Source organism: Priapulus caudatus, unplaced genomic scaffold (assembly GCF_000485595.1).
Source record: "Priapulus caudatus unplaced genomic scaffold, Priapulus_caudatus-5.0.1 Scaffold70, whole genome shotgun sequence".
NCBI lineage: Eukaryota > Metazoa > Priapulida > Priapulimorpha > Priapulimorphida > Priapulidae > Priapulus > Priapulus caudatus.
Window position 1 is genome coordinate 90,936 of NW_014577131.1, and position 11,562 is coordinate 102,497.

General features: G+C 47.6%; 2 protein-coding genes across 2 annotated transcripts in view; one reads left to right on the forward strand and one right to left on the reverse strand.

Moving 5' to 3' along the window:
• The window catches only part of LOC106821362 (collagen alpha-1(IV) chain-like), a 24,629-nt gene extending 17,064 nt beyond the window's left edge, over positions 1-7,565 (forward strand). Inside the window, exons 27-39 of the mRNA XM_014826125.1 lie at positions 330-419; positions 605-667; positions 960-1,058; positions 1,327-1,512; positions 1,853-1,989; positions 2,283-2,409; positions 2,604-2,783; positions 3,037-3,398; positions 3,883-4,027; positions 4,290-4,511; positions 4,670-4,882; positions 5,417-5,709; positions 5,971-7,565. Of these exons, the coding sequence (XP_014681611.1) occupies positions 330-419; positions 605-667; positions 960-1,058; positions 1,327-1,512; positions 1,853-1,989; positions 2,283-2,409; positions 2,604-2,783; positions 3,037-3,398; positions 3,883-4,027; positions 4,290-4,511; positions 4,670-4,882; positions 5,417-5,709; positions 5,971-6,225 (2,372 nt within the window). The 3' untranslated portion in view covers positions 6,226-7,565. The remainder of the gene's footprint in view (positions 1-329; positions 420-604; positions 668-959; positions 1,059-1,326; positions 1,513-1,852; positions 1,990-2,282; positions 2,410-2,603; positions 2,784-3,036; positions 3,399-3,882; positions 4,028-4,289; positions 4,512-4,669; positions 4,883-5,416; positions 5,710-5,970) is intronic.
• A 1,032-nt stretch (positions 7,566-8,597) lies between these two features.
• Positions 8,598-11,562, reverse strand: part of LOC106821350 (serine/threonine-protein phosphatase 6 regulatory ankyrin repeat subunit B-like) — an 18,217-nt gene continuing 15,252 nt past the window's right edge. Inside the window, exons 9-11 of the mRNA XM_014826113.1 lie at positions 11,005-11,103; positions 9,773-9,885; positions 8,598-9,112 (exon numbers count right to left, since the gene is read on the reverse strand). Coding sequence (XP_014681599.1) covers positions 8,672-9,112; positions 9,773-9,885; positions 11,005-11,103 — 653 coding nt within the window. The 3' untranslated portion in view covers positions 8,598-8,671. The remainder of the gene's footprint in view (positions 9,113-9,772; positions 9,886-11,004; positions 11,104-11,562) is intronic.

Genomic DNA, 11,562 nt, shown 5'->3' on the forward strand with positions numbered 1-11,562 from the left:
TGTGTGTGTGTGTGTGTGTGTGTGTGTGTGTGTGTGTGTGTGTGTGTGTGTGTGCGTGCGTGCGTGTGCGTACGTGTGCGTGTGTGTGTGTATGTGTGTGTGTGCGTGTTGCACTTTGCAGTAGCTATACCATTAATTGCTATTTACTACTGACCAAGGATTTCATTTCGGAATATTTCTTATTATAAATTGTTATACGGACATTTGTGCTATGCTTTTCTTCCAGCTTTTAAGTTGAGTGTCAGTATAGCGAGCTGCGCGCACTACTATACGCAGATATGTGTTTATGATAATGTGCGTTGAGATATTCGTGCTTCATGGCTTTGCAGGAGACGACGGCGAGCCAGGAGTAGAGGGTCTCGATGGCGGACCAGGACAGTCTGGCAGGGAAGGTTTACCGGGAGCACCAGGAAACCAGGGTAAGTACCGAACCACCAGCTCCACCACTGCCGTCCGTTATGTTCCCATTGCTTGTCCTGAATGCATGTACGCGCCCCTCCACTGATTAATCGGGATGGATTTCTTTCCTTAATGCAATTATCTGCACGTAATCGCCTCTCGTAGTTTTTCGCTGTTTTGCTAATAAGTGTGTGCTTTCCCGAAGGTGCAATCGGTGACAGTGGGTATGACGGAAGACCCGGTGCCTCAGGACCAGCCGGTATGAAGGGTAAGTAGCAATGTTACACGTTCTAATTGGAATAAAAGGACGAACGTATGAACTCGACAAAGTTGAATTGATGTACACGTACAATATTGTAAAAGCTGGTTAATGATAATTATTATATCTACGACACAAGTGAAAAAAAATCTCTTTCCTAAATTTATATATTATAATCAGTCATGAGTATCACACGGGGTCGCCATAAACATATATTATACATCCTCAAAAAATTCCAATTCCAATATACAATGACACGAAATTTTACTAGGGAAGTGATTCTAATTATTTATTTCTATAGGTGAGCCAGGTCTGCCTGGTTACGATGGTCTCCCGGGTAGGGTCGGAGAGGCTGGTCTGTATGGCAGCAAGGGACAGAGAGGTCTGCCAGGAGACTCAGGTAACCGCACATATTCTCTCTCGTTCACCATCGCTATAAACCCATCGAGTTTTCACAACACGCTTCAGGCAGGCACCCAGAAACGCGTACTCTCGGTATTTGAATTGCGTCGGGAGTCAACGACTCGTGTAAAGTGACATGATTGTCTCTGAACGACATCAGCTGATTTGCTTACTTGCGCTTTGTGACACTTCGCTTGTCATCATTGCTCGTTGTTAAGTTCCGTCAAATTCCGTTCACAACACGATCGCACACGTTCTCTTTCCAGGTTTGCCAGGCAGAGACGGTGAAGCAGGCTTGCCAGGCCTAGATGGGCTTCCAGGCTTCAGAGGAGACCAAGGATACGGATATCCGGGAACAGCAGGACGTTCGGGCGCAGATGGTCTTTCGGGACTACTTGGTTTGCCTGGGCGCGATGGCACTAAGGGCGAGATTGGAGAGATGGGACTCCCGGGTACGTGTTAATGTTTATAACAATTCTGTTAGTGATCGTAGCAAGAGCGCATAAACCATTTGTAATATGTTGTCATAATATTTGTAATATATTCTCTTTTCCAACCCGGATTGTTGTTCGTAGCAATAATATTGCCCATATATTGAAACCACAAGCGTCTAAATGACTAGCCAATGATGATCGAGATGATCAATGATGATCGAGATGATCAATGATGATCGAGATGATCAATGATGATCAATGCGAATGGTCTATGACGATGATCTTGAAAGTTTCGTTACCGTTCGTAGTTTGTGATCGTCAAAAATTCGAGTCGATGAATGCATGTGGATAATTTCAGGTCTCGATGGAGAAAACGGAAGACAGGGACCTGCAGGCTTTGAGCCAGGACTACCAGGACTCGATGGGCTGCCTGGCCTTTCCGGAGAGAGGGGATTGGATGGTCTGCCAGGTCTACCAGGCCGCAAAGGAGAAGCAGTACGCAAATTACATGCCATTACACTTCCTAGTAGTCGGGGTTAAAATCCATAGTAGTTTAACTCGGCGCTGCCTAATTCAACAAGATTAATGCTGCCTTATTTTTTGTGATATCACCAGTACCACATGGTGCACACGTGCACAAATGCTCGGTAGCACGCATATGCACGCACGGACGAGGAACGCACACATACACAATAATTATATGCACAACTCACTTAATAATCTCTATCATTTCATATCAAAGTTAATGGAGATCATGATCATGTAATATGTCTCGTGCCCGTATCTAGGGTACAGATGGCTATCCAGGTGAAATTGGTCCTCCAGGATTCGCAGGCCCTGACGGAGACCCCGGTCTCAATGGTCTACCCGGTCTGGAAGGACGTGATGGACCAGCAGGAGACAGAGGGCTCGATGGTATATGATTTGTTTTGTAGATTGTTTTGATTTTCTTTCACTTGCAATTACTTTCCTAATACTTTTTGTTCGTAAATCTATAATCGTAATTGTGTAAAAATACGAATTTTAATTTGAAATCTTTCCGTTAAATTTTGTTGCGTGCCAACCTAATTTCTGCGTGCAATTAATCCGGTCGTGGCATGTATCCGCAGGTCTGCCCGGTCTCCCGGGAAGAAGAGGAACTCCTGGGGTATCAGGAAGATCTGGTGCCAAGGGCTTCCCCGGTAGACACGGAGGAGATGGTTTGGATGGCCTACCGGGTGCAAAGGGTCTAGTTGGCAACAGTGGGAGAGATGGCTTACCCGGTCTGCCAGGTCTTGATGGACTCAAGGGTACGTTTGTGAACAATGCTGTCTCTCTTTATCTGTTGTGACAGGCTAAGGCATCACGTCATTTTAGAAGCCTCTTTAATTCATGAGAGAGGTGTGTACGCGTGCGTGCGCTTGTGCGCGTGTGTTTGAGGGCACTAAGCACTGGGCAAAGGTGACATTGCCGTTAATTTCATATGCGCGAATCTCCCTCCGTAATGATTCTCGCCATTGCACGAAATCTACACGTGTAACGAACTATTTCGCCGACACGCAGGTACGAATGGACTTCCCGGTCTGCCTGGCGAATTCGGAGAGAATGGTCGCGTCACCGGCGGCAGCCGCGGCATGCGGGGAGAAGACGGTCTACCCGGCAATGACGGACTACCGGGCTTGGACGGGCTGCAAGGCAACCGAGCAGAGGACGGCATGCCAGGCCTCAAGGGAGACTCCGGACTGCCTGGTCTCGATGGGTTGCCCGGAGAACGAGGAGAAGACGGAAGGGCCGGATTTCCCGGAACACCCGGACGCAAAGGTTCACCCGGATTCGATGGTCTCAACGGATTGGACGGTCTGGACGGACCGAGAGGAGAATCCGGTTTCGATGGTCTTCCCGGTCTGCCGACCTACGCCCGAGAGGTGAATATAGTGCCACGTCTGTGTAATTCTCCATGCGCTGTGCGTTTTATGAACTTAATTAGACGGATTATAGCCTACTAATGGCGCGCAAGCTTGTGCGTGTAACGTTTGCACGTGTGTACGGAAATGTTTCGCGCAACACATATAGCGCGCCAAATTGTGCATAGCGCGCAAGGAGAATTATGACGCCATTTTTCTCATTAGGTTCACCTAGCCCACTAATGGTGCGCAAGCTTGTGCGTGTAACGTTTGCACGTGTGTACGGAAATGTTTGGCGCAATACATATAGCGCGCCAAATTGTGCATAGCGCGCAAGGAGAATTATGACGCCATTTTTAATGTTGTGTGAAAAAAACAACGTAAAAAACGTAGCATCGTAACAATACTGTAACAAAAATACAATGACATCAAAAGTTCATCGGCATCGACATCACCTAGCTACATACCATCACAGCAACGCGTGTCTATTTTTACACTCCATCAGGGACTGCCAGGTATCCCAGGCCGCGATGGACAGAAGGGAGAGTCAGGCCTTCCCGGTCTAGACGGTCTGCCAGGACTTCACGGATTGCGGGGAGATGATGGTTACGACGGTCTCAATGGTCTGCCAGGACTGCGGGGTGACCCAGGTCAGTGGTGATGACACATTCCTTGTAACAGTTAGTTACGTAGCTTATGTTCTCTTTTTCCCCCCGGCCGAGACACTAGGCTGCGCGTAACCATTGCCTTACAGTGTGACATTGCTCGCGCAAGGTTAAAACCAGCTATGCGATATTCATCTGAATTCGTGATATTTCACCGATCACAAAGGATAATACTGATGACAATAACGGACGCAAAGACTTCCGTATACTTTTTTTTCTAACAAGAACTGAACACTTGCGTTTTAAGGACCCAAGGGCTACCCTGGTGATCCGCCACCGTCCAACCAGTCGAGCTTCGCACCGGCCGGAGAGCGGGGCATCCCGGGCCTGCCTGGTATGCGAGGCATGGTCGGACGTGATGGTCTCCCAGGACTGGATGGCTATCCGGGCAGAAAGGGAGAGGGTGGCCGCCCTGGTCAACAAGGATTCGATGGCACCGGAGGACCACACGGCCCCGATGGCTACCGTGGTGCGTTAGCAATTAGTTACTGGCTCGTATAGTTATGCTCTCCTGGCGTGAAATCGGTCTGAGAGATTAACATCTCTGATCATCGCGTGAAACTTCTACCAGATCATTTTACGAGTGCACAGCTTAAGTCATCGTCTGTGCTGTTCCTATTATTATAGGCCAGCAAGGCAGAGAGGGATACCCTGGTCCTAAGGGCTACCCCGGCCCCGATGGAGGTGCCGGAGGTGCTAGTCCACCGTTGGGCTTCATCTACACCAGACACAGCCAAACCACGGACGTACCCATTTGCCCCAATGGACAGAACAAGCTGTGGGATGGATATTCGCTCCTCTACGTACAGGGCAACGAGAGGGCCCACTCTCAAGATTTAGGTAATATCTTCCACATGTATACGTGCATCGTATGATTAGTCCTTTGGATCTTTATGCGTTAGGGTCGCACATGATAACAAGATAGCGCAGTTTTCGATCGTTGAACGCGTTTAACCGACTTCTCAGTCGTGGGTAAACCCTAATATAGCGCTAATGCATATACATCATGGAGTTAGGATTAGTTTGGGATTCGTGGTAAATAATGGATTAGGGGATTAATGTTTAGGGTGGTGTTTTGGTGATGATGATATGATGACGGTGATGTAATGTACGGGGCTTACTGAGTGTCTCCCTACGTGGTACAAACTCATTCCCCGCGATTTCAAAGATGGCGGCATAGCAACGCGCGACGCGGCGGTAACAACACACGAGAAGGCGCCTAGGTTCAGGAATTTGTGATCCGGATCACTGATCGGCCCAAACAAACGCGCAGGATCACTGGATCAGCATGATCAGGATTACATGATCCGCTCAAACAAACGCGCCATAGATTAGATCTAACCGGAAACCTCGGGACGGTGTCTCGATGCGCAGGCGCTCCGGGAAGCTGCATCCGCCGCTTCAGCACCATGCCGTACATGTTCTGCAACCTGAACAACGTCTGCAACGTCGCGCAGCGCAACGACTACAGCTACTGGCTGTCGACGCTTGAGCCGATGACGATGATGATGACGCCGATGGTTGGCGAGGAGATTCGGCCGTACATCAGCCGCTGCACGGTGTGCGACGCGCCGTCGCAGGTGATCGCCGTGCACAGCCAGAGCATGCAGGTGCCAGACTGTCCGCACGGCTGGGAGTCGTCCTGGATCGGATACAGCTTCGTCATGGTACGTGCCAAAGCGCTCACATATAAGTGTACTGTTTTACTATAGCTACATCTTCGATCGCTACATAATAATCTTATATCTGCACAACTCTCTCTCTCCGCTGTGTGTGTGTGTGTGTGTGTGTGTGTGTGTGTGCGTGCGTGCGTGCGTGCGTGCGCGCGCACGTGTGTGTGTGTGTGTGTGTGTGTGTGTACGTGCGTTCGTGCGTGCGCGTGTGTGTGACTACATCACCGCCTCACGTGTGTCGTCGTTGTTCCGCAGCACACCGGTAACGGAGCGCAGGGCGGCGGACAGAGCCTGCAGTCGCCCGGCAGTTGCCTCGAAGACTTCCGTCCGACACCCTTCATCGAGTGTCACGGCGTCGGCACGTGCAACTACTACAGTACGACCTACAGCTTCTGGATGACTACAATAGAGACGAGCCAGCAGTTCAGGAATCCCGTGCCGCAGACCATCAAGGCGGGCAACCTGCGTTCCCACATCAGCCGCTGCGCAGTGTGCACGAAGCGACTGTAATAGAGGGTCTTACACATCTGTACAGATACAAGCGTTTATTGTATAATAGAAGGTACCAAAGCAGTCGAGTAGTCAGTTGTTCCTCTCTGTATATGTATCAGTAATTGAGATTTACATTCGCTTGGTGCTATTTTGTCATAGTCGTGAGGGTATGCGTTTTGTCTCCGAAGCCAAGAGGTACTTTATATTTCGTGCGCTCGCGGTGGTAAAGTTCGAGGTACCTTTTTAACTAAACTTTGACCGGGCGTTATAAAGTGTTTTTCAGGTTTGCGCATCTGCTTTTGAATACGTGAAATAATGCATGATCGTAGTTTGATATTCGCCGCTTTTAGATGCTTACCCACTGTATATGTTGTAACCATATCAAATAAATATTTGAGGTTTTTCAGACGTTTTATGGATAAGAAAAGACAACGGTCTAGTAAAATCATGCGTTTCAGGGTTGCCAGACAGGCTCCAAAAACGAACACGTGTGCATGACTATATCAGTGTAAGACAATCATCTGTCGGTACAATATCAAAGTCGCCATCATGGTTATTGTTAAAGTGTTGATTCTGTGTTTCCGGAGCATTTTATATTTTCGTTATTATTATGTTTATGAATTCGTTAATCAGTGCATTTAGTCGTCGTTTGCCTGTCTGGCGCCTCGCGTGGCTGTAAGGAATACACGCCTTACCTCGTCGTACGGACGTTTACGATCCGTTACGCAGACGAACGCATTAATATCAGCCACTGTCCCGAAACAACATAGTAGATTATCTACTCGCATCTAGTCCTACATTTTCTCCTACTTCGTTTAAAGGCAAGAGTAGATTGTGATCGTACGAGGAGTATGGGAATCTTGTCATGAAATTGCATTTATACGCAACTGCATTTAAAATGCGTCACGGCCAGAGGAAAAACACCTGTAACCAGTCGGGGGTTTCTTTATATCGCGTATAGGCACCTCTGAACGCCATAACCGCGTTGGTATATATTTTCGAATACGGCTCATTGTTGCCGATCGCTATAGATGTCAGTTATACAACCAGACCTGGCAACAGATAGCGGTTGAAGCAAGTTGCCCATGTTTTAATCGCAGAGCCACTATCCGACGTATGGCCACAAATATTAGAGCCACTGAACACTATCCTTGACTTCCTTATCACGTAAATCTGGTGCACGTCGACTTCTATGGAGAACAAATGTGAAACAAGAGAGAAGACCCAACCAGACACGAATTTTAATGAGATCAAAATTTTTAAAGAAAATCCCCGGACAGTTATTCTGGCAAGCATGCATTTACATACCGGCGACGAACTCTGGTGCTGAATAAACTGTTTACTGGATGTCAGGCATATTTTCTACTTTGAGCGTTTGTCTAGTCTAGTCTTGTTTTTTAAACCGGTAAAAATACGAGGTGGAATAATTAAACGTGTATTTGATTAGGACTTCAATATAGTATATTATCGACAGTGTAAATCGATTGTTTTATTCAATCAATATGGAAAAACATAATTCAGCTGCTTCACACATTGTCTACACAAATAAAATATACGTGACGCCACGCGACGAATAAATTAACATGAACAACGTTTGTGCATTTTGACTAAGGTGCAGAACGACGCATTGAGGTTTTACCAGCACAAAGGTAGATATAAGCACAACTTTTAAATAAGAGGTTAACATAAATACTGTACACTGTACAACAGTGAATTATTTTTTTACCAGAACCATTTAGATTTTATCTGAAGTCGTTTCACCACAGTTCTCAGTTAAGCTGCCGTATAATGTGAGTTGTCCGTTTACGGTTCGATAAAGTAATACGCATACACGCGCGACCTTAAAAAAGATCACAGAATGAAGATAAAATACACTAACAATATTCAGCAATAGCAAGACATACCACAAAAGCGGCTGCTCCGCTTCATTGTGACGGTTGGTTATTAAGGGACTTTAAGAAACGCGTTACAGATAAATATGGCGAAACGTCAAGGTCGAGAAAATGTAGTGCGGTAGCGTGACGAAACGTACAAAACGGGGGAACTGTAACGAGCGTATCACTATCACGAGATGATATAACTATAGATGCCCACGAACTGGAAGGTGTCATTCAATCAATATGTATGATCAGCTAAACAAGATAACCACGTGCGGTGAGAGGAAAGTCACCTCCCCTAACGTGCAGCGCAGTCCCCGCCGCATGCTGGATAGACAACGGAACCAAATAAATACATCCACGCGCGGATATATCTCAGCACGTATAACCAATAATTAATTATAATTTGAAATTATAATTCATTGTATTTTTAACTACAATTAATTATATATAACGATTACAATTAATTATTAGATTAGATTTATAATTAATTACATTCTAGAATTATAATTAAATATATTTTAGAATTATAATTAATTACATTTAATCATTACAACCAATTATTAAACAGCGCCGTCGCGCGCACGCTACAAATCGCGCATCTGCACCGATTCCTTCAGCCGCCTAGGCAGCGGCAGCGCCTCCACCTTGACGTAGAGGTCGCCACCATACAGCGTGCGGCGCAGCGCAATCGCGCACAGGTTTGCGAGCGGGCGCGCGTTGTGCTTCTGCCGCTGCAGCCAGAGCAGCGTGTCCAGCTCGTCTGCCGTCAGGTCGGCTAGGTCCTGCACGAAGAGCCACTGCTCGTCCTGCAGGCTGTAGCCGGCCGTGACGAGCGCACGCACGATCTGCGGCTGGCCGCTGTACCAGGCCGTGTGCAGGTAGTTGCGCGAGCGCTGCTGCACGCGGTTCACTTCGGCGCCGCGTCGGATCAGCTCGCGAGCGACGGCCGCCTTCTTCTGCATAATGGCCGTGTAGAGAGGCGTCTTGCCCGCCTCGCAGCTCTCCACGTCCAGCTTGGCGCCGGCCTGCCGACAACGGGAAGAAGCGACGCGGGGTCAATTTCGAGGGCGCGTCCGATATGGAGGTTACGGCAAGGACGCGATGTTGAACGAAGGTTTCTCTAAGTTTTTATCGTATTTTGGGATGGCATTGACGTGACGATGTCAACGATGTTGCGTCGGGTTTGGTGACGGGAATAATTCACACGATGTCAACCGATGTTGCGTCAGGTTTAGGGATGGAAATGACACGATGTCACGGAACAAAAATGAGACCATTTCAACGGATGTTGCATTGTAATTGGGGAGATTGCCCTAACATTTCACGTAAACGTGCGATTAGACAATTTAAGTAAGCTAAGACACATTTCTTATGTACAAGGGTAGAGGGGGAGTATACCCACTTGCTGTTCAAAAGAAATTAGAAACAAGACCAGTAACTCTAGGGACCATACCAGGGGACCATACGACCAGGCACACCGCCCCTATATGCCAGGAACTAAAGGATTTACAAAGTGATTCAACTGTAAACGTACGACCACCACGAGAACGTAAACTTATGGACCTCTGCTATGCACACTACTACCTACACACTAGCCGCAAGTTACCTTCTCGCTTCTTACTACGTGGCGAGAAGAGAGTACGTGATACAGTCGTAGAGCCTGGTGGGGCTACCTACACACCTACCTTTATGAGAATGTTAAGGATTTTCTGAAAGACTGGGAATTCCATATCGATCCTGACAGTCACGTGCAACGGTGTGGCGCCACTGTAGTCACTGCCGATGTTCACATCACAACCTACAAATCGCCACCACCACACAGCAAGCCATTAATTATTAAACTAATTTAAAGTTATTTAATTACCTTAATTGGGCAATTAATACCATACCGCCATACGGTTCACGCTCCAGACAGTCGCGGCTATCTTCTCCCGCGTTTTTCTCTAACGTTCGACGGTCACTATTCTGCGTTAGTGTTCGCATGAACATATCTATACTTTTATATCTAAACTAATTACTATGATGCATATCATTCATGGCATGCGCTAACTTATACCTATACGTCCAGGACATTACGAGAATTAAATTTTACTCGTGCATATCGAGAACAATTGCAATGATATGTATATGTAGGCTATATTATACGTAAACCTACGTACGCCACAGACGCGCATGCATGCTTGTTAATTGAACTAGAAAACCCGCGCAAGCGCGACAAGACTTGTGCGATTCGATAGATCAATGCTATGAAACGGCAAACATGGAACAAGGAGATGCTTCGGTAACACGGAACGACAAACGTGTATCTTGGATATGTTTCAGTGACACGAAATGATAAACATAGAACACGGAGATGCTTCGGTAACACGGAACGACAAACGTGTATCTTGGATATGTTTCAGTGACACGAAATGATAAACATAGAACACGGAGATGCTTCGGTAACACGGAACGACAAACATGGGACACGGAGATGCTTCGGTGACACGGATTGACAAACATAGAACACGGAGATGCTACAGTGACACGGAACGACAAACATGGAACACGGAGATGCTTCGGTGACACGGAACGACAAACATGGAACACGGAGATGCTTCGATGACACGGAACGACAAACATGAAACAAGGAGATGCTTCGGTGACACGGAATGACAAACATGAAACAAGGAGATGCTTCGGAGACACGGAACGACAAACGTGTAACTTGGAAATGCTTCGGTGACACGGAACGACAAACGTGTAACTTGGATATGCTTCAGTGACACGAAATGATAAACATGGAACACAGAGATGCTACGAGTGTCACTAAATGTCAGACGTGGTGGATGGCAACAAAGATGAGAGGGAACAACTAGCGAGGAGCGCTGCGTCCGCGTGCGACAGCTTTACCACCGCCACTCACTCACTCACTCACCGTAATCGACTAGATTTTCTACTATGGGAATGATAGAGTGCCTCACAGCGGCATGCATGGGGGTGTCACCGCTACAGTCCAGCTGGTCGACGTGACATCCTGTAGACACATACACACACACGCACGCGCCTTAGTGGATTAGTGAGACAACTACACGCTCGGACAGACGCCTCCCACCCGGACAGGCGCCTCCCACCCGGACAGGCGTCACCCGCCCGGACAGGCGCCTCCCACCCGGACAGGCACCTCCCGCCCGGACAGGCGCCTCCCACCCGGACAGGCGTCACCCGCCCGGACAGGCGTCACCCGCCCGGACAGGCGTCTCCCGCCCGCACAGAGGCGCGATTCCGGGCAGGTCGCGGCCATGTTGATATGTCGCAAACGAATATATGCGAAGAAAGCGTCGATCGCCGAGCGTTCTGGCGCTTTCTTCTCGGTAACGCTTCGATCCGCGTAACACGTAAGAGAACATGCAGAGCAGGCATTTCTTTCACGTCAACCAAAAAGCCTATAATAGTTAATAATATTACATTATTACACTATTATTATTATTATTAT